This window comes from Tyto alba, unplaced genomic scaffold, assembly GCF_018691265.1.
Source record: "Tyto alba isolate M040663 unplaced genomic scaffold, T.alba_DEE_v4.0 Super-Scaffold_42, whole genome shotgun sequence".
Taxonomy (NCBI): Eukaryota; Metazoa; Chordata; class Aves; order Strigiformes; family Tytonidae; genus Tyto; species Tyto alba.
Window position 1 is genome coordinate 19,505,653 of NW_024881318.1, and position 23,678 is coordinate 19,529,330.

The 23,678-nt window shown below is 39.3% G+C and overlaps 1 protein-coding gene across 2 annotated transcripts in view; it reads left to right on the plus strand.

Annotated features, from left to right (window-relative positions):
* Positions 1-23,678, plus strand: part of GHR (growth hormone receptor) — a 128,279-nt gene that overhangs the window by 40,100 nt on the left and 64,501 nt on the right. For both annotated transcript variants that reach the window (XM_042804757.1, XM_042804756.1), the window contains exons 2-3: positions 5,648-5,732; positions 20,162-20,241. In XM_042804757.1, the coding sequence (XP_042660691.1) occupies positions 20,172-20,241 (70 nt within the window). In that variant the 5' untranslated portion in view covers positions 5,648-5,732; positions 20,162-20,171. The remainder of the gene's footprint in view (positions 1-5,647; positions 5,733-20,161; positions 20,242-23,678) is intronic.

The following is a 23,678-nucleotide window of genomic DNA, read 5'->3' on the forward strand; positions in this document are numbered from 1 at the left end:
GGGAGTGGGCCAGATGATGTCTGGCAGTCCTGCCCTGCCCTGCCCTATTTTCTGTAGTTCTGTTACACAGGTCACCTGTTACTTGTAGCCAGTAATTTGTTTTGCTTGAAAAGCAAGTTGAAGTGATAGAAATTTTTTTTCTTTTTTAAATTCAGCCTCTGGTAAATTCCAGTTTTCACTTTATTTCAGCCATGTAAAAGATTTTTTTTCCCCCTTTATTTCTGTTCTTGATTCCTCAGTATCTTTTCTACCTCGTTAAAGAGCAATCTAATGTTTGTAACTTCTTCCACATACCCAGTTGTACCTGATAATACCCCGTAATCCATATTTTTCTCAAATAAAACGGGGCTATTATCTTTATTATAAAAAAATTACACAGACTTCAGAAAACATTTTTAGGTCCTTGCTCTTTTGAGGTTTGTTACTCAGTTGTGGACATGAGAACTGGCTACAATAATCTAGTAATACATCTTTCTTCTCAGTTTATAGTTGGTATTTCCCTGTTAATTTATCAAGAAATTTTCCCTTTTAAGTTATTGATATGTCAGCAACAGTTTCAGCTAGTAGAGTTCTGGATTTCCAGCTGCCCAGATCTCAAATACTTTAAATAAAATGTGATTAAACTATTCTTTATAACATTCCTTCAGCTTAAATTGATAATGAACTGTAGCTGGCAATATGGCATTTTTCACTCATGGAAGACAGCCCAAATTTCTGGATACCACAAGAGCTGTCTTGTATGTCAAGTAAAATTGCTACCTACTTGGAAAGTTTGGGCTACTTGTCTGTTTGCATCCTTTACAATTTTAATAGTTTCTTTTATAGCCCATAGAGGTGTATTAATTCATATATGTGGCCTTGGACTTCAGTGCAGATGTCCTGAGCTATTCTGTCCACAGATGCACTTATAAGCATAATGCAGTGAAAAACATAAATTCACCTTTCATCCATACTACAAATGCCAAAACAAATATCAGTTGTTACTCAGCTTAGTGCTGCTAAGAAAATGTTACAGTTATTGTTATGTCAAAGAGGCAAAGACTGCCAAAGCTGTAAGAACAGAATTGTGGTTCAGTGAAGTATTTAAAACATGAAGGGCAAGATTTATTGCTAGAGTCCTAAAGATACGAAGAGATTGAGAGGGAAAAAAAGTCTCTGATTTGGAACTAGAATGTGACCCCTTGTCCAGGGTATGCTGGTGAGGCAAGTGGAAGGGTTAAAGGTGAAAAATGGGTTAGAAGCCGTAGCTATCTCAATAGAGGAAGAAAGGGAAAGATGATGGTAGGTTCTGATGTGTTTCGTTAGTGTTTCCTTGAAAGAATTTAGGGAATTCCTGTGCAGAGAAAGAAGTTGATGAGAGAATTTGAGCAGCAAGTTCATAGTTGCAAAACAGTGTTTCAGCTGAGGATGGGAAACCTCATTATATTTGAGAAGTAGAGTTTGAAGGCGAGAAGTTTGAACCAAAGAAGGATCACAGAATCATAGAATATCTCGAGTTGGGGGGAACCTATAAGGAACATTGAGTCCAACTCCCTGCTCCATGCAGGACCACCTAAAACTAAATCATATGGCTAAGAGTGTTGTCTGCATGATCCTTGGACTCTGCCAGGCTTGGTGCTGTGATCACTTCCCTGGGGAGCCCATTCTAGTGACCAACCACCCTCTCAGTGAAGAGCCTTTTCCTAATGTCCAACCTGAACTTCCCCTGACACAGCTTCATTCCATTTCCTCACATCCCATCGCTGGTCACCAGAGAGAGGAGATCAGCACCTCCCCCTCCACTGCCCCCCGTGAGGAAGGTGTAGGCCGCCATGAAGGCATCTCTCAGCCTTCTATTCTCCGAGTTGGACAAGCCAAGTGATCTCGGCTGCTCCTCCTAAGTCCTGCCCTCGTGGCCTTCCATCACCTTGGTCACCCTCCTCTGGACACACTCAAATAGTTTGATGACCTCCTTACACTAAGCTGCCCAAACCTGCACACAGCACTCGAGGTGGGGCCGCACCAGCGCAGTGTAGAGTGGGACAATCACCTGCCTCGACCGGCTAGCCACGCTGTGCCTGATGCACCCCTGGGCATGGTTGGTTGGCAGGGCACACTGTTGACTCTCATTCAACTTGACAACAAATGGATGAAATTACTTGATTGGAGAAATCTTAAAAATGCATGTGAGGAGCCCATTTTCCCTTCTGCTTGAGACCAGTATTTTCAAAACAGGTTCAGGAGGAAGTAGTTTCAGACTCCCAGCAAGCGCCACGCATCACAATTGATGCAAACTGGAGAGACGAATAAAACACATTATCAGATACAATCAGAATAAAACTCAGGGAAACGATGTTTTGTCTTCCTTTGAGCTTAGTTATAGGGGAGCTGCTTAACTCGGAAAGAAGTAAAATACAGGAGAAATACAATAAAGAGAAAATCAGGATCCCTTAGGACAGATCTTACAAGCACAAACACACTGGAAATAGTTTTTCACAGATTCCATAGATCCTCTTATGCATCTGTTGGTAGCCTAGCATAAGGGAGAGGGGCAGAATTTCTGAACAATCTGTTAGGACTTGCAAATCCAGGTCATGTGTCTGTTTGGAAATAATCCATCCTTCCTCAATGGCCCATACAGTTATAACATGTCCTTAGTTTACCATCTTTCTTCCAAAGCATGTCATTTATATCCTACTCCATTTTTTGTTCCGTATCTAAACATACAGACTCATGGGATCACAGGATTGTTAAGGCTTAAAAGGAACCCTGGAGATCATCTAGTCCAGCCTTCCTGATCACAGTGAGATTTCATTAATGCAGTTGTCCTGGGCCATGTCCAACTGGGTTTTGACTGTCTCCAGGCTCTGGAATCTATCTAAGCAACCTGTTCCATTGTTTGTTTGCCTCTGGTGAAAAGGGCCATCAATTACTAAATAACATTTACCCTTGTATTACTTCACTAGTGACTAACTCTCAGCTGGACTTTGTGCCACTGATTGAAACCCTTTGAGCTGGACATTTCAGCCAGTTTACAGTCCACTGTCCACTTACCTAGTTTGTATTTCATCGGTGAAGATTTTACATAGGACAGTGTCAAAAGCCTTTCTAACTCTTTTTCAGCGCTGGGCCCTTGCTTAGATGCTCTTTTGAAGACGAAAAGATCTTTTGGCACATTTGGGTCCATCTCGTTTTCTCCAGTTTATTATTTTTTGGTAGGTTAGCATGGGACATACTGAGAAAATATAATGGGCACAGATCTTCACTTCTCAGTCAAAGGAGTGATGAGTCTGCATCTTGGTTCTAGTTTGGGAAGCAGACTAGTCCTGAATGGGCCCTGTCTTAACTCAGTGCTGCAGTCCTTTTGTATGCCACATGGGTTGGAATAACCACATGTGTTTCTGAGGACAATACATGTCTGACAAAGCCTTACCTACATAGTTTATTCACATGAATCTATGTTCTCCTTTTGCTGAAGTTGCAGTTTTTCCAAGAATCATTTATAAGGTGGCTTCTTGCCATTTAAACATCTAGCTTGTTACCTTATGTGCAGTAGTGCCTCTTTTTCACACATAATGAAGTGTCAGAGCCAAGTGCAAATATAACTGTCTTCATGCTTGTGTGGCTTGTTCTAAACTTCAATATTGCAAATAAACAGTGTCACTGCATGTAGTCTTTATGCTATCACCACTTGCTACCAAGAGTGAAACAAAATGTTCTGAGTACAATTAGGTAATCAGATGTTATGACATTTCCCTTTTGTTGCCCGTAAAGTAGCTAAGAGAGATTTTCTGATGTTGAGCAGGATTTCAAAATATTTTGGAAAGACTACTGGAATAATTTTCCCTTTTCTATTGTAGTAGGATTCTGACTTTGTCACATGGAGATAATTTCCACTTGATAATACCCTACTCAGTGTTTTGAAACAGAAATTTGTTGGTAGTCCTTGGTAGTTCACTTCAGTCAACAGCTACTAGACTTTATAACTTTGTTTCAGTCTAAACTGTCCCTTTCTTTTTGAAAGAGAGAGTTGTGGCCAACTAGTCAGTTATTCTCTCTGAAATTAAGAGTACTTTTGAAAATCAGCAATTAAATAAACATAAAACTCCTTATAAAATTACATATAAATGGGAACACAATCAGATTCTCAGCCTGATGAAATGTGAGCAGGCTTTCTGAAAAGTGGGATATTAGAACTTGGCTGTGCATATTATGGGGTAGATTAGGTAAAGACTTACCATGCAGGGACCTGTCTGGTCCTCTTGTTTCATGATGTGAACAAGGAGAGCACTCTGCTTACAGGTTTTACTTCAGCTAACCATGCATAGGATTATTTATTTTAACCTTAATTGCTATTGCATCATATTCTTGCTTTTGAGTGGAAAATGGATTCTGTTATTTTCAAACATCTGTTTAATTTTTCTCTCTGTTCAGTTCAAGGATTTCATCTTTTCGTAGTTGGGAGGTAGTGTTCTGGTTTTTTAAATATAAATACATAGGTGATACTTAGCTTTTTACACATTACACCGAAGAAGGATTCCTGAGAAATATGATGACATTTTCATTCACAGTCACATTTTGCTTTCAGTTATTTGTTGTTTAGAGATCTATGCATACATTAAAATGATACACATAAAAGGAGGAAAATTCTGTGAGTACAAATCAAAATTCCTGCTGCTTGTTCTTAAACCGGTGCTAGTACTCTGTCAAGGAAAGCTCTCTTTTAAAATATTGCTTCCTTCTTGTTACAGCTAGGGCAGCGTGGCCCTAGGTATTCAGTCTGAATATATACAGCATTTCTTTAGATGTTATTTGTGGGGTTTTTGCAGACTGCTTTCTTTTCCTGGTTATTTAAAGAGCCCAGTACTCTGAAATACAGTCTTCTTTTCGTAGTCCAGACCACTAGAAACCAAATTATTATGAATTATTCAATTAATGTAGGTACCATAACTGACTTTGTAAAATGCTTTAAAAAGCCAGCTTGCATCCTTGGGAAGAAGTAACCTCCCATGTTGAATTAATGTTATTTTTATTTAAATATAGAAGTACTGCTAATTCAGAACCATTTTAGATGCTGCTGCTGTGCCAGATATCATGGGAGTGATAATGTGCTGAGGAATTCCGAACATAACAAATGACGTACTTCTTTTTTTAAAGAGTATGCTGTTTTCTTGAGATTTACACCCTGTCCTTTTAGAGAAAAAGGAAATGTTACTTTCTTAAAATTACCAGTTTATAAGTTACTACACTGTAATCTACTGGCTAAGGTAATAGTAGTGAGATACTACTCATCTACACCCTTTTCTTGGTGATTCAGAGTTTACTTACAGTCCAGCTCATTTCCACCATGGCTGTGCATCAAAAATGAGTCTTGATCAGTTACTCTCACTCCTTTGCCATTTAAATCTATGTTTGTGCATTTTAATGTCAAGGTCAGTGTGGGACCCTGCAGCTTGGCAAGCCCCCAGCAGCACAGGGGGTTCAGGTGCACAGGTGCTGTGCTCGGTGCTGCCGGGCAGGCTGGTGACCTTGCCCCAGGTGGCCTTCCCAGAGGGACAGCAGTGCCCAGATGCCTGTTTGGATTTTGTTATGCCACCTTCCCACCCCAGGTGACCTTTGCTGTTCCAGAACTCATCTCTTGTCTCCTGTTTCCCCTGGTTTTGTGTAGGTGCTGGGATGGCTGGAGAAGATCGCCATTTGCAGTTGAGCTGAGGGAGGCGTGAAGTGTCATCCATCCCCTGCTGACATTTAAGGTAGCGTGATAACTTTTATCTTACTGGCAAGTGACTTTTATTATGAATGTTGGCTAAGTGGAGTGATCAACAGTATCCTGTAGCGCTCTGCAGATAATCCTTACAGACCCCGTGATGCGTTCCTACAGAAAGTGATGATAGTGTGCAGTATACAGAATTCTAATTGGGATCCAATCATCAGATTTTATTACCCCAAATCAAGGCTGTCAAACTCAATCCTGATGTAAATTTGTGGCTTCAAGCCCATTTCTGCCAGTCTCTATTAGCCAGCATCTGAGACAAAAGGCTTAGTAACTGATAGAAATACTTAAAAGCCCTTTTTCCTTGTCAGAGGAAAATTATTAGAATGTATTTTAAGGAGCCATTTCTCATTTACAATGTTGTTTAAAGTATTAATTGCCTAAATCTATAAACGCACAATATTGAAACAAATGGAGAAAAAAAAAAAAAAATCTGTGTCTCTCCAGGGAGAGAATGTGAAAATGCATATCAGAATGTTTTAGATAACAAATCCTGGTTTAAATGACACTTAAGTGACATCTAGTTTGAATGTATGTGTTTGGTCTAATTCATATCTGGGGTGTATTACTGAAAGCTTAATCACATTACAGTGGGGTAAATTTCAATCAAACATCACAGAAATACACTGTTGTATAAGGGATTTGGACCTATGATTCCTCATGCCATGGAACTGGAAAGCTGTTATCTGGTGTTAATTGGCTGCAAGAGACTTTGCAGGTGCTATCTGTGTACTATAGCATTTTTACGAAATTTAACTAGCTCTTCCTGTCTAAGTGTACACAAATGTAATGTCATTACATAGAAGAAACATTCTAGAGACTTTTTGCTCTAGTTTTGATAACAATAGGTAGAACTTGCCACCCTGTGTCCATCTTTTTAATGTTTCTGAAACCAGATGGTGGAACTCTGGATGCATTTATTGCACCATGGATCTCTGCTTGTGAGACTTGCCTAAGAATACATGAATTTCACTAAGCAAATAAGGTCAGGATAGTGAAAAGTTACTTGTAAAAATGCTTGTAAAGTAGGTGTAACTTAGAGTCATTAGGGACATTGTCAGTCAAAACCTTCTTTGGTGTGATTACCCTGCCTTCTCATACAGAGTTAAGCACACCTGAAAAACAATTTGTGAATGACTTCTTTCATTTTATAGCTGAAGCATGGCAACACAACCATACAGAAATCTGCTTCTGTGCTGTTTTCCTGGCTTTCCGTTCGCATCCTGCTGGTCAGTCCCTAGCTAAGCTGCTCATTCCTGATTGCTCTGCAAGCAGCCGTGCAAGAAGCGTGCCCAGCACAGAGGAGCACACAGCCTGGAAGCGGGGTCTCGCCTCCCTTCTGAGCTTCACCACAAGCTCACTCAGAAATTTTGCCACCTTCTGTAACCTTGTTGTGTTTCAGTTTCCTATTTGTAAATGGAGGCTATTAATTCTTAACTTCCAGAAGGGACCAAAGCATCTCAATCCATAGGAAATGCTGTTACTCACACAGTGCCTGTCATATTTGATGTGATACTGATGGTGTGTTACCAGGGGAGAGTTCGAACCCTTTGCATTTAAGTGTGATCCTGGGCTTGGAAATTGATTATGGATCCCTGGGTGGTAAAAATAATTCCTGTAATGCTTTCTTGCTTGGTATTTTCCACTAACTAGAGATAAAGAAGAATTTGGCACAGGGAAAGAACAACTAACATAATCCAAGGATAACGTGATCATAGGGGAGGGAAGATTATAATGACCAGATATCTTGAAAATGACATGACTGAGATTTATATTACCTATGCCAAGATAATTTTAGAATAAAAACTAGAACTGTGATAACTGTTCACATGTAGATCAATTAATGGCTTAGCCTTCATATATTTGCCTTTCAGTACACGTTAGGCAATACCAGCCTGAGACTCAGTCATCTGGAAGCAAGTTTACTGTTCAGCTTTTCTGTGAAATAGAGGCATTTAATGCATTATGCACAGTGGGAAATACTCATCTGCACATTTTCTAGGCTAAGAAAGTGTTCTACTCAGAATGAGGTTTTTGTTTATCCTAAATGAATGTGTCGCATTCTTTCCTTAAAAATTAAATAGATGCCTTGTTATTTCAAGTCCAGGATACTGAAAGTGACCCATAGATGTGGCTAGAGTAAGTTGTGCCTCATTGACATTTACAATCCCAGTGGAAGATAACACGAGGCACAGCTTTAAATAGATTTTTACAGTGCTGGTAGTTCTGCTGAATATGCTGGAAAAAAATTTAATATCTGGCCAAAAGTAGCAGAGATGTTTGTAAAATAACTGCTGTAAGATATTCCAGTAACCATAATTTCTTTAACTATTAACACTTACCCAGCTACCAAGTCAGCACACCTTTCTGTCCTTTAAATAAAGCTCTGCTAAGTTGCTTGCTGTGGAATACAGTGTACAGAGTATGGAAACCATTTGTGGTGCTGTGAGAGCTTGAGAAAAGCTAATAGTATAGAAATAAAATTGACTGTTCCTCCACAGTTTGGAAAAAACTTACAGGAATACAGGACTTCTCCTTTTGAACATCCTTTTAAGTTCAGGGAAGGACTTGCCTACACTGAAAATGTCAATAATACAATAAATGTATCCGTTGGTTTAATATCAACATGCTATAATTCTTATCAGACAAATTGTTTGGTTAGGCTGCCACAAACAAGGTATCCACTATTTGTGGGTTATGTCCACTAGTTTGTGACTGGGACCAGATCCAAAACCTTTGATGAATAGTGTTATGAATAGATGAGACACATGTCTACTTAACTAAAAAAAAAAAAACAAAACTCTTTAGTTTTTAGCTTTATGACTATTCCTCCTACTTTTGCGTTATCAGTTCATCATACAATTTGAGGGTTTTGCTTTTCAGCGTTTAACGATACAATCATCAATAGAACAATTTAATATGCTGTTAAATAAATTGAGTTAAATTGTGCTGCTGTTGGGTCATATATTACTGCAGATTTGAAATCAAAGTTAATATTCAGTTTGCACAAGTGTGGCAAAACCAGGCATTATGTCCTGGCAAAGGGCTACAGGCAGTCATATTTTATTAACTGCTATGCATAAAGTAGAAAGGAAACTAGAAATGGTAACATTAAAATGTACTGCACAAGGTATTTACTTAATGGTCTATTCTCTTTTGAAGACGATACTCTGCACTCACTGGTAGACACTTTTATTCTTGCTCTTGCTTTTAAGTAAAGTATATCATAAATATGCTGTTTCAGAATTATTTGTGAAAAAGAGATTTTCCAGACTAAATATACTACACTGAACCCATGAGAAAAATCAGATTAGATACATCTGTTGAAACCTATCCTGCCACACATGGCTCAGTGTACCTTAAAAATGCACTCCAGCAAATGAAGTCTTACACTGTATGTACTACCGTAGGGTTTATTATGCATGACTAGTAAGAATAAGTTGATATGGTTAAATCTTTGCAGTAGTATGTGGGAAGTACATCTGTATTTTGTAAAGGCTAAGCTCTGTATTCTTAGCTGCAGTGGTCCTGCTGTTAGTTCAGTAATAGCGGACTGGCTTACCCTGCCCACCCTCTGTACCTTACCGCATCCACCCTCTGTGCCCTCTCCCAGGGGAAGAAGCTCGTCCCTTTCACCATGCTTTGCAAGCAACTCTTCCCTTCCCATCTCTTTTTCTCACAAAAACAGTTGCCCTTCTTCTTCCAACACTAACAGACACCAAGAAATAGGAAAAAGGAAAGGAGGGGAGCAAGGGGCTGGAAAAGCACAGCTCCCCAGAACTCCATGCACTGATGGCAGCAGCGGGAAGCAAATCTCTCCTCTGGGCTGTGGCTGGCAGAAGGAGCGGGAGGATTCAGAGAGCCTTCACAGCTTTGAAAGCAGTATCTCGTCTCTTCCAGGCAGAAGTGACACAGGCACAGTGGCATCGTTTTGTGGACTGGATCTGGTTTATGAACTACATGCCATAAATAAAAACCTACTTAAAGAATCCAATTTTTGCTAAGGAAAGAAATGCTAGTCCTCTTTTTTGGATGTTTGTCTGTAAAGGTATACCACTATCTCTATTAATTTGTGCTACAGCTCCTACTAACAGCTGCTTGTTGCCCTATCAGATCACTTTCAGCCACAGACAAACACAGACAAATTGTTCTTGAAAAAAAACAGCTTTTGGTTTGTTTCAAATAAGATAGTTGCCTAAAAAATCACACACCAGATGATACAAGTTTCCTGTCATTTCTGTAGTATGATACTTCAACTTTTCAGGCTGAAAACTGTTTTCTAGGTACTTTATCAAACATGTTTTTAAGTATACCTAGCAGTATCTATTTCAAAGGAATGCACATATTTTAATTAAGACTTAAAATATTAAAAAAAAAAAAAAACAACAACTTTTTAATATGGAACAAAGAGACACAGGGAAATTAAAACACAATTGCAAGCTCTACATTTTGAGGACTGTCCTACTCTGTAAGGGTACAGCTGTCGGGTACCTCCCTACCAGCTGAGCTATTCAGACGAAACCTGGCTGACCCACTGTATATGCTTTTTCTGTGAGTTTTATATGTCTACATAGAGTCTGTCTGAGACTGGAAGAAAGCCTGCTCTCCTAGGGAGATAAAAACTCAATTCCAGAACAGCCAAAACCAGACCCTTCTTAGCCAAGAAAGTAATTTATAGACCACTGAGTAATCCTGCAATTAATTGTTCTCTGCAGCCCACAGAACAGCTGACATCTGGATTCACTTTCTAAGCTATGAAGGCATGGAGGTTTTTTTATGTGATTAAAGCACCCTGTATCAATTTATATTCAGAGCTAACTGGTTGGCAAGCTGTTAAAAATCTTTGCAGACTATCACTTCTAAAATCTCTGAGAGCAGCAACAGAAAAATACCTTCATTGAATAAACTATGCAGTCGTTATTCTTTTTAGTGTATTAGTCCAGTCACCTGTTATAAAGTCTGATTGCTGAAGAAAAGCTTCTATGCAATAAGTGAACTAAAAATCAGGACTAATTTATGCATCTGGGCAATTCAAAACTCAGAGCTCCATCTGCCTTGATATTGCACAGTTTTAGTAATGTTGGGGCAATTATAATCTGTGCAGAGGTGATTTATCTAATGCTGCTCTACACTTTGTAGTAGAACCTAAGCGCAGTCTTTCTTGTCATACCTACTGTGAACATGATTGCTTACACTGGATCTAAGTGTCATACATGTCTTAGGAGCAGATGATATCATCATTAATGAATTCGTCAAAAAAAAGGTGTTTTTTTATATGGTCAGATTTTCCTCTAAAAATGTAAGCCTTTTATTTTCCACAAATTAAAGTTCCCTGTGATACTAAAGTTATTCAGTGTGAGAACCACAAAACCAAAAAGTTGTACTCTTTCCCTTCTACGCTGACAGTTTCCACATGTGGTCACACGGGTGAGACCAAGACGACTGCAGTTTAGTCCACAGGGCCTAGTGCTGAGTGGGATGGTCACTAATGCACTGATTAAAGAGGGACAGACAGTTAAGACTTTTGCTGACAGGCTCCTGTGCAAGCCGCCTTGCTCTCTATTTCAGTATAAAAATGGGTACTGAGGCAAGGCTGCTGGTAAGGCTTCAGAGGGGTTGTGTGTCATGCTAGGCCGGGATTTCCACCAGCAGGGTTTTAGAAAACAATCTGTGGCTATGGTGCGATGTCCTCCACTTCAGTCTGCTTGTTTTTGTTGTACTGTGTCTAGTGTAAGTCCTGAGATTTATCCAGGTGTGGGATTTATTTTTGTGAATAGCCCCAACAAAATGCGTGTAAGTCTGAGCAATATTTGTTGTGGTGGTGGATAAAGGCTCAGGCTCTCAGCTGCTCCTCAGGCCAGGTACCTTGTGAATTTTATCTGTAAACATCTATTTCTTCATGGTCCTATGTAAAATAACAATAACAGTAGTGGAGAAATGTGAATGCAGTACTCTGTTTTAATAAAAACAGTTGAATCTCCTCCAAAGTTTCAATCTCTTAATCAGGTAGTTGGTAATATGATGGAGCTCCTGCCAGGGAGGGGGTCCCATCATCAGTGGAGGCAGACACACTCTCCAGCGGCTGGCCAGCCAGCCTTGCACTGAGCAGCTCTGTTGTTTGTAGCACCCATTGCAGAGTATCCTGTTTTGAGTTGATCATTTCACAGCTCATGTATTTTATCTGTTTAAAAGCAGAGGTTGCAATGCAAAACTGTGATTGTTTTAGTGTCTGACATTTGAGGAGTGGTAAACATGGGGGGGAGGTTTGCATCCCCTATACTGGGTTTACCATAGCTAAAGAGAATGGTTCATTCCTATTATTTGTAAAATAGAGCTATACAATTACTAAAAAGGTTTTCATAGTTGCTTGAGTGTTTCAGATGAGCTGTTCCTTCTATTAATTGCAGTTCTTTTTCTCTTAATGCAAACTATTAGTTTGTTGGTTTGTTTGGTTTTGGTTTTTGTTTTTTTTTTTTTTTTTTAATCCACTACAGCTTTGTTTTTTGGTGCTAAGATGGCTGGCAGTAAATTCACAAGACTATGTAATGTTCTGTGGTAGTGTGGTAGATAAGACATTGGAGAGGGTTGAAGTCCATGCCTCACTGCTGCTGGGCTGTAGTGTAAATGCAGTCAAGCCACCCCTCTTTCTGGTGTCTCCATTTTCCCACCTGTAACATGGATAATGCCACTGACCCCCACTGCCAACTGTTGCAGGAATTGCTGATGGAAAATGTCTGACAGCATTAAGAGATCTTTAGAAATAGATGTGGCAAACTACCTTTAAAATTAATATGGCTGTTTCTACTGGTCATTTTGCAGACACTTAATTTCTTTGTTGGTAGGGTTCCCTTAGCAGAAATATTGGGCATTGAGACTAAGTTCTTTAAGTTTCCAGTGTTAATTTCAGATGGCAACCTGACATTTCCCTTTACCTTTCTTATTTCAGAAGGTAGCCTTCCTTGTAGTGCTATGCCAGCTGCACATGCCCTTTTAGAAGATTAACTGGGTGATTTTTATCTTCACTAAACTGGTTACTGTTCAGCAAATCACTAACTCTAGGGATTACCAGTCATGGCTATTCAGTTTATTCCCCTTAAAAGTAAGGCTGGCTTGATCACCCATGACGTAATCCACATCTCTCCATTTCCTTCATAATCACTCTCTCATCTCCAGCCCAATCTCGAGGCCTGTCTTGGATCCTGTGTCACATATCCTCTGACCTCTCCAGTGGGGGCTTTCCTCAAGGCTTCCCATATTTCCTCCTCATCAGATCTTTTGGCTTCTACCCTGTGCTCACCTGCCTCCTGGGGTGGAATCTCCCACTCCCGTGGGGATATAGTCAGCTGAATACCAGTAAACTCACACCTTCACAGTTCATCAAAATGCCAGTATGTGTGTGTGTGTGCCTGTGTGTGTGCTCAGTGTGTGCAAGCACATGCACACAAACCAAACCCCACCTCTTCCCTCCTTGTGAAGAACTGTTGCAGGGCCTGTGATAATTGAAATGGTGAAAATAATGCCACGGTATAATTCAAAATGTGATCTGGAAGAAAATATGCTTGAAGTCCTTAAAAAATAAAGCAGGTACCCAGTACATAAATTACACTGACTTCGAATAATTCAGTTAGTGAAATGAGCTGATTTATCTCCTTGTGTATGGAAATACTGGACATACTCTGGACACAGCATCCTTCCTATGGCTCTTGGCTTAAAAGGTCTCATCAACAGCTGTATCATAAAATCGTGTATCAGAAGTCATAGGTTCAGTATAAAGGTTCTACAGGTCCTGTTTGGATGATACATAAAAATGCTGATGTGTTTTTAAGCCACTTTGGTAAATGTGGACATAGTCTGTTTTTGCATGTGAGATGCTTCATCAAGACATACTTCAGACTTAAAAGTTAGATATTTTAATATCTGGATTTTGCCAGCGCAAGTGGAGGGAGAAGTTAATGTACTTTGTAAGATTTTAAGAAAGGTCTGAAGAGAGATCAGCTTTTCTTCACAAGTTATTATTTACATCAAGAAAACTTGTTTTAGCAATGCTGCATTTAAAAATACTGAATAATCTTCTCCCCTTGCTGGTCTCATTCAGTATCTCTCTCAGCTTTGTGCTGATTTACACAGTTAAGGATCTAGCTCAAAATCTTTGTATATGCTATTTTATGGTAGGTGCCCACAGGTTATATATTGAGATCTATAGGGTCTTAAAGCACCAAATTGTCAGAGAACAGGGCCAGGGAATGATGCTGGTATGATCTTACAGAGGACACATGGAAAGCAGTTGAAATCATACTGTTTCTCATTAACAGAGAACTTCTTAAACAGAGAATTTTACTTGCAATTATTTTCAAAAACATTTGTGTTGAATAGATGCACTTATATGCTAACTCTACATCAGTTTAAATGAGATTTAAAGTCAGCTTCAATCTGTCAATTACAGATGCAAATTTAATCAATATAAATCCTACGTTAAACTGATATGAACTTCAGGACATACATAATTGCACCAATTTAAAATGCATCATTTACTGTTATACCTTCCGTCAAGTTAACTAATCTTTTTATGTTGACCAAGTGATAGCAAATAGGTGAGTACTTGGAGTCATGAGTGGCCATCCAGAAATGCTGCTCAAATCCTTTTTCTGTCATTTATCAGCTTTCACTTAATCCACTAAATTAATTACTTGTTAAACACCATACATGCTTTATTATGTAAACTTTAATCTGATTAGGAGCACATGAATAATTTAGCATGAGATTAAACCTTGTAATTAATTTGTCCCATGGTAATGGAGTGTTACATAGTTCCATTAGTCTGGGATAAATACCAGCATCTTGAACTTCAATTTTTACAGCTTCTTGAAGATGTTTTCCCTAGAAGAAATGTTTTTTATATATCAATAAATAACTATTTAAAATTAAAACCCTGCTCCCCAAGATTTCCTGAAATTGCTCTTTGAGGTCTGAAAGGCATGTTTGGGTTCAAGGTGATTAGAAGAAATTGAGGCTGCTTTGTTGAGAAATGCTTGGCTATAACTGAACCGTTCTGCAAAATGATGAAGCTCCTGCTGACCTTAGATGAAACAAGGTTCCAGCCCAAACTCCCAGTAATGTCGTATAGGTTGCTTTCCACCATGATTCCTGTGCTTTATCATCTCTTCATAATTCCTGCGAGGTGCTAGGCACTCTGGCTGTACTAAGGGAATTACTTACCCATGTTCTCGTGTGAAGTATATAACCTTGCCTGCTTAACATCAGATGTCTTTAACTGCTTTGCTGGATTGAGGTCACACTACTGAATTCTGATGGGATTTAAACTTTAATGCTAGCAAGACACTGAAGAGTTTTGGGGTTTTTTTCCACAGTGGAAGAGAAATGTTTTACAGCACTGGAAAGACCATTTAATCTCTTTATGTAAAGCGTGAATGATTATCTCAGTGAAATGTTCTTTGAGTAAAACCACATTTTTTGTACTGATTACTAAGGGGTTGGTTCTAGATACAGGATTGGACATTTCTCTTTCCTTTCTTGTCATGATATTTGACACTAAATTGATGCATTATACTTCCGCAAACAAACAGGAATATACTTTTTGCTCATACAGAGATACTGTCTCACTTTTCTTTGCAATTGATTGTACAAATAACAAAGCAAAGAGGTGAAATTTGTCTTTTGGATGACTGTTATCTATGTATTAGTAATAATTAAATGAAAAAGAAGAAAAAGCCTAGGAAAAATTACCACTGTAGCTGAGAAAAATGTTTATAGCCTGAAAAAAATCATCACTCACAAACAGGCCTGGATCCTCTTCCTTAATGATATGAGATATGTAAAGCTGAGTATCAGCTCAGCATTTCACATCTGCAATGACAGCAGCCAAAAGTTGCAAATTCTTTCAGCTGAGACGCATCTGTTTTGCTGCTTTGATATGTTTTGGGCTCTTAAAGGCTAACAAAGCAATTGAGTCTTTTCCAAGTTCAAAATTTTCTATCTGTGCAGTAGACAGAAAATTACAATGATAACTTCAGTTCTCTTCCAGTTGTCCTCTGACAGAGATGATCTACTAGTCTTGACAGCTAAGATCCTCCCTCTGTGTACCTAGTCCATTAGGTTACTGATGCCAAAGCGCAACAGATTGTATTGTAAATAAAGGATCGATATGCCACAGTCATCCTTGGACTTTGTAGCCCAGTTCGACTTTACAGTTGGATTAACCTAGAACAGCTTTCAGTGTAAGTCCAGAGCAATGTCCAAACTCTGGAAGGCCCCTTAACCACATCCAAGAACTGTTACCAATTTAAATACACTTTAAATCAGAGTAATTAGCTGATACATCTATCCATGGGAAAAAGAAATGAGCTCTGGTAAAAATATTGAAGGTATCTATTACAATGGAGATACAAATAAATTTGTTGTTAAAATGAAACTTTCATGTAGTCTCTATTTCAAAATTTAAAGTTTGTTTAAGAAAAAAAAAATATTTTTTTTAAATCCAAATGAGCAATTATATTAATAGATTCCATTTTCAATTTTAACACTTAAACCTATTATCAATTATTCAGCTTACATAGCACTCCAAATAATAATATAAAATTGCCTATGTTACATAGTTTTAGTTTGTCATAATGATGTACCTTTTAATAATCCTCAAATTTTCATCAAACCATGCATAATAAAAGCAGATTTGTGCCAGAGTCCTTTATTCTTTTCCAGTGGTGCTGTCTTTTGTTACTATTTTTTTGTGTTTTTTTCTGAAATGTGCCCCTTATGAGACTTTTTTGTCCTTAATTTGCAGTACACATTTTTTGCTTCTACATTATTATTTCTGTTCATATCCCAGATAACCACACACACTAGGTAAATGGTGCGTTATTCATATCAACTGTGACAATTTGTTACTTCTGTTTCTTAACACAGAGGAGTATAGAGCCCTGACAAGGGTTCTGTAGAAACAGGCATTCATCCAAGTGCTGCTGATGACTCAATCAAGCTGTAATATCATCAAGCAAGGGAAGACGTCTTTAGGTCCATGGCAGTTTTAGATTGTGTTGATTGGAAGGGCTGTAACTCCTTTCATCTGCGGAATGACTTTGTCCTGTTGGCATTCAGGGGAATGAGGGTAAGCAGGCAAAGTGATTTCAGCTATGCATGAACAGCCAAACTGGTATGAGTGTTTTTACGCAAGCACAGAATGATTTCCTCTTCGTGTCACTAATTGTGCTGTGAGACAGCTTGTAAGGCATATCCACACTGTGAAAAATAAAGGCCTTTCACCCAGAAAAATTCTGGGAGTGGATGTACGTACGTGTTTGGTAGTTGTATAAACAAGGTTCAGGACAGTTCAGGAGGGCCTGGAGTTACATTCTCTTCTCAACACTTGTTCTCACTTGGTAGTGGATATATTAGTGTGTATTCGTCTTCGTTGCATGCTCTTGTGTCCTTACCTGTTTGTGGTCTGATGGAATGATGAACCGTAGCAATGTACAGAAAAGCTCCTCAGATTAATCCTTCAGTGATTTTGTGATTTGGTTTCCAGCAGGCAGGCCACCTTTCATTCTGGACTAGCCATACATGTGCTGCTTTGGCAAGCAATACTGAACTGGAGGAGGTTACAGGGGAAAAAACTCTCTCATATTTGGACTACAGGGAGTTAGTGGGGATGGTAAAAGCAGAAGTCCCTTCATAGGTGCAGTTTAATGAAGTGTAATGTCCTTCTTCCTTCAGGTCATTTCAGGTTCAAGAGCTATCTAAATGTAAAGATCTCACTTCAAACAACAGGGTTTTTTATAAGCAGAATTCCTTACAGTTTACTCTTGAGTGTTAACGTTGTTACCTGACCAGAGTAGATGAAAACCACTCAGTATGCTGTGACTAAATTATTTCTTTTCTCATGTGGATTTTCTTAGACTGGTGTTGCCTGTTTATGCTGACTGTGTTCACATCCCACTGGAGAGATGTCGTGTTTAAACTCCCTTGTGATTGACCTTACTCCAACATCGCTATAGAAAAGGGCCAAGAATTTTTTTTACCCTTTTTATAACTCCTGGCTCCCTTTCTGTACCGAAGCAATTAGCCCAAGCTGACCTCTAGCCAAATGTTCCTGTGGTCAAGTTTCAGCTGGCTTGAGGACAGTCAGCTGCTGTAAATTTTTTTTTCTGGTTTTAGCTCTCTTCATTCTTACAAACTGCTGGAGTTGGGTAAGTTATAGACTATTATTCCTTAGAATAGTTATATTAAAGACACTGATTTTTTTTTTTTTTTTTTGATTTTTTTTTTTTTGTTAAATAACAGAGACTTTATTAGTGGCATTTGTCTTTCATACACATACAAGGATAGGTGGTGGGAGGTAGATATTACCAGATTGTAAAAGGTCAGTTTTGCCTTAAAGCTGACAGAGAAGCTGTCTCTTGCTAGGTTAACACTGCAGCCTCTGAGTAGTACGGTTCTTGTTGACAGCGAGCTTGCAAGAGTATCTTAGAGGAACAGCAGTGGATGGTTCAAGACAGATTTGTGAGAACTTTCTGAAAGGCAGCAGTTGTCTGCTGATGGGGCAGATGGCACTTCAGAGGACTCTTATCTCAGAAATTTTATTCTGTACCACCAAAAGCAGTATCATGATAGTATAGCTCCTGCTTGCACCAGATTTCTCCTACAAGACCAGGAGCCATGGTGGTGCAGCTCTTCCTTGGTCTCCAATATATCTAGAAGTAGTAGCTGTACCTGGAGCCCAGCAGAGCTTTTGGTATATGTGCTTGACACAGAGAGGTCACATAGTTGCTGGTGCTTCACACCCCTTGCAGAGCTCCTTTTGAGACCTTGAGTATGAGCCCTGACACAAGGGCTCTGGGTTTGAGCACCGAGGAGGCTATCACAGCTTTCCCTTTCCAGAGGCTGTTGTACAAAGAGTGGAACATGGCCCATTCATATTTTCAGACAAGAGTAGCTACAGTTTTTGAGCTCAGTCCTGTCCATATTGGACATGTTCAGAGTACACCAGTTGGATTTTTCTCCCACGTGCAAGTTGTCTGGACAGATAACTCAATAGAGGATCCCATGTGGATTTAGGCAGAGCAGAGACGCTGTTGCTTTGCCTTGCTAAAGTAGTGGTGTTTGTGATAATCCACAGAAGAACCATCTTGGGTTGTCAGTGTATCTTGGCAGTTCTGTGACACACAAGAAACTGCTGCCTGACTCTTGTTTCAGCGTTTGATTTCCTTTTGCTGTTGTAGCTCTGGTTTTGAAGGTCTCCAGTAACCTCTGTGCTCCACTGGGATGGTTATAAGCGGTTAGGTAGTAATCCATGGAATGTATGTTCTCCCCCAACTACATATGGGGGCCTCATGAGCTTTTGGGGGCATGGTACAATTTTGTGCTGAACGATGCACTGCCCACAAGCCCAGTGTATCCCAGCTTCTGCCCTTCCCTGTTGTTATCAGATGCTGGTGATAACGGCAGGAGCAAAGTAGTGTCTCTCAAACAGGATCATGTGATGAGGTTGTAGGCTATGTATGTGTGTGTGTATGGCATAGATGATCTAGGGAGAAGGAGGAGTGAGCTATTTGGGGAGGTTGTAAAGGTTTGTGTGGATGTGCTTGGGGCCATTGGAAGGTGCCTTCTCAAAAACAACACGGATGTTCCCAGCCTGAGACAGCCTCCGTGGCAGACCCCTAAGAGCAGCACGGCAGAGCAGGGGCACCGAGGCACGTGCCGTGCTCAGGGTTGTGCTGGGTGCCAGTGGGAGACAGGTGAGAGAACAAGCCTGGGTTACTCTCATTCTTGCAGCCCCACAGTTACTGCTGCCCTCTCCACTCCTGGCGTGCTGCCTGCAACAGGCAGTGGCCATAGGTACCAAGCCAGTGTTTCTCTGGTGACAGACAGACAGTTTTTTTGGTGTGGGAGCTGCCTTATTAAACTACGTCACTCCTCTCAGTTTTCCTGCATGTAGTCCTAGACCCAGGAAGGGTTATGTGTATCATGCAAAGATGAATACAGCTTCAGAGGAGCATGAGCTGGAAAGGGGATCATCATATATTTGTTCCCTGAAAGAGATACTGTTCTTTTCCTACTTTCACATTTAACCTAGGCTAGTCCTTGGGATCCATCCCCCAAAGGCTGCTGTGGGAACAGTTTGGCTACTCCCTGGAAGCAGGCTAGAGATTGACAGTACTTGATATTTTTCCCCCTCTATTTTAAATGAATTAGAAACCCATAAGCTAGTTCTCTTGTAAGAATGGTATTTACAATTTGTTCTAGACTGCAAGATGAGGTATGACTTTGTGAGCAATAAAGAGAGTAAACTAAATACACTTCTGGCTTAAATCCAATAAAACTAGAGAATAGTTTAAATGTCATGTCATATTAGTAATATTAGTTTATAATGAAACTCTCTTACTGTCTTTTGTACAGAATTAGAGGTATGGATCTTCTGCATCTGCTGTTTACTTTGGCACTGCTCTGTGCAAATGACTCACTTTCTGCAAGTGATGGTAAGTTTTTATAATAACTTTCTGTGCCTTTGCGTTTGTACATTGTCATGGTTTGAACCCATCCAGCCCTCAAACACCATGCAGCTGCTCGCTCACCTTCCCCCACCCGGGAGATGGGGGCAGGAATTGAAAGGGTAAAGGGAGACTCATTGGTTGAGATAAAAGCAGTTTAATAATTGAAATAAAATAAAACAATAACAACAATAATAGCAAGTACAAATGGGTAATGCACAATGTGATTGCTAACTATCCGCTGACCAATACCCAGTCTGTTCCCAGCTGGCGGTCCCAGGAAAGCCAAGATCCTGAAGCCACAGACATGGAAGTGAGAGAGAGAATGCCCCTCCTCACCTTCCCAGCCGCCCCTTCTTTATATACTGAGCATGACATTACATGATATGGAATATTTCATTGTCCAGTTTAAGTCCGGTGCTCTGGCCGTGCTCCCTTCTCACTTCTTGTGCATCTGCGCACGGGCAGGACATGGGGAGGTGGAGAGTCCTTGAGCTCTTAGCAACAACGAAAAACTTCAGTGTGTTATCAGCATTCTTCTCCTACCCAATCCCATACTGAATCCAAAACACAGCACTATTCTACCCATTAAGAAAAATTAGCTCTATCCCAGCCAAAACCAGGATATACTATATATATAGCTTTATATAAAGAGTATTTTTATATTATGTATGTCAGGACCATGCAAGTTCCTTGATTGCAGAAACCTGGGTACATAATGTGAAAAGATACATCAGTTAATCTTGTTGTAAAGATAGTGGATGAGATTGAGACATGTTGCAGAATGAGCATAAATTTTATAGACAGTGTTAGATGTGTGATGTATAAACAGGCAGGATCAATATTGATATTAGATGGATTTTCATTGCTCAGGTACTGAAGTTACAAGAGAATTGTATGGGCTTAATTTTTTAATAGAAACCGGTGGTTTTTTCCTTAACAAGTCTTTTTAGTATATTCACATGTTAAGTGTAGAACTGTTTGGAAGTACAGAGGAAGCATTCTAAGACTGTACACTTTGCGTCTGAGACCAGTATGAACAAGTTTCATAATACACTTAGAAATTCTTGAGTAGAGGTTATAAAAGGGGTTTGAAAAGAACATGCACCCTCAACCAGCCAGCTGGCTGTGGGTAGACAGCAGAAGCCTTTTTAGTGAGGAAAAGCTCTGAATGCACATCCTGTGGTGTTACATGATTCAACAAATCTGCCCAGGGTTCACATCCACTGAATGTACCTCTGGCTTTCCACAGTTCTTCTTCCCATCCTTACTCACCTCAGTTCTTCCTCCCATCCTTACTCACCTCAGTTCTTTCATGCCTGAATTAAATATTGGGCTGGAAAGTACTTGGTCCAGCTGAGCTTTTTCTGGTGTTTTTTCTTTGTCACAACCAGCAATGATTTAGAACCGTTTCTGAATCACCCAGAGGTCTGTCCTGATGCTGGTGGGTCCTTTGGGACTGGTCTTTTACTCACTGAGAACAAAAAATTCCCGTTAAGTCCAGTGGGAGTTTTACGCTGTGTCAGACTGATCTGCTTACACTGGTTATAATCTGCTCCTGTAAACAAATGCAAGTTAACCTGGTCTGCTCTGTCTTGTTCTGGCCTTTGGAAAGATCAGTAACTGTTCTCCATAATTACTAATTTTACGCAAATGTGTCTCCACTTCTCCCAGAGCTACAGAGCAGCTGCAGAAGGGTGCCTCCTTAAGCAGGTGACCCTCCTGGCCTCCTAGCCAAAATCAGTATTAGCAGAGGAAGTCAGAGAGGGAAAAAGTGGGGTGGAAACAGTTTTTACAACAAACTGTAAATAAACTGATAAAATTTGCAATAAAAATTTCTGACCTCTCAATTTCTTCTCTTTTTAGCTCCATACTTAGGTGTTACTGAATGCAAATTAAATACCTATAGAATTGCAAGCCATGTTTCATTAGCCTGTTTAATGTTAGTTTTAGAATATGGTGCTAAATGAAAGGGCTTTGGCATAGTTGCCTGTAGTAATAACTGTCATACAGTTCAAAGGTATAATCACCTTCTTTCACCCTGATACAGTTCTGTATTTTCTTGAAGTTGCATACTTAAAATTTTTAGATATCTGTGTTTGCAGAAGCACTGAAGAGATATAAGGGGCATTACTTTCTTGTTAATGGAAGCATTAAGCTGAATAACATATAATTAGAACTCAAATGATCATTTATCAGAGAATTCTTCCATAAAGTTCATTTTGTTTATTAAGAAAGGGGTTTGGATAGCAAAACCACAAATTACTTCTCTGTGTGTGGCTCAGACACTCGTCCTCTGTGTTATCAGGAAGAAAATTTATAAGATTATTTTCTCTTGCTATTTAAAGCTTTTTCTTTTAAGGTTTACCAAATTTGGTTTGAATTCCTAGTGTAGCTGACTATTGAAGGTGATGAATGAGTCAAGTTTTCACTTTTGTTCCCTGCTTTCATTTCCTACTTGCAGCAATACTTTAATTCTGCTACCTACATGTCCCATGAGAAATGAATGTGCCTATTTAAGAAGTGTGTATGGAAGTGTGGGGCAGCGAAGTGTTTATTTTCATATTAGAATTGGGCTGAAACAATGTGGGGCCTTTATTTAGTGTGTTTTGAATCCTTCTCTGTCTTCTGATTTGGTTAAAAAAAGAATTTTCTGATAGGAATTTGCAGAATAAAGCTGTATAATAGTTTTTCCCCCTTTGTGTACTAATCTCTTTATTTCAATTTATAGGTCTAACTAAAATTTGCAAATTCCTCCTTGGTCTTCTGAAATTTGTAAAGTCAGTATTTCACAGTGAAATATGATATATGTACCAGCTTTTATTCATTGCCTTGTTCAGAATGGTCAGTAGAACAAAAATGAATGTGTCCTGAATTGATCCTTCCCCGCCTTGTGTCCACATTTTACAGTACATTCATTCAACAAACAAAAATAATTCCTGACCAGATGCAGTCTACTAAACAAATTGATTTCTGTCTCAAGATTTAAGAGCACATGAAGATTTTTTGATCCTTGGCAGATGAGGTGTGGTCAGGATGTCCTAAGTTCAGTTGAAATCTGTGTTTTAAATATAACTTAACCACATCATCACCTTTGCATGACTTTGTCTATACTAATGAAATAGTAACTTTCACGAGCTTACTTTCAGAATCAAAAAATGAAGAACATTTTACATTTTAATTGTGTTCCTGTGCTTAAATCCAAGACACAATACTAAATATCTATGTCCTGATTTGCTTCATTGTTACAGAATTGTGTAGGTGAAGGGAACAGAGCTTTGTTGGCCTGAGAATACATTTCTAACCACTGAACTGCTTCTAATGCCATTACACATTTATTCCGAGGAGATGCTCAGCTGATAAAGTCAGACAAGAAAGTATAGTTGAATGGGAATATTCAAGGTAACATCATGAAAAAACATCCA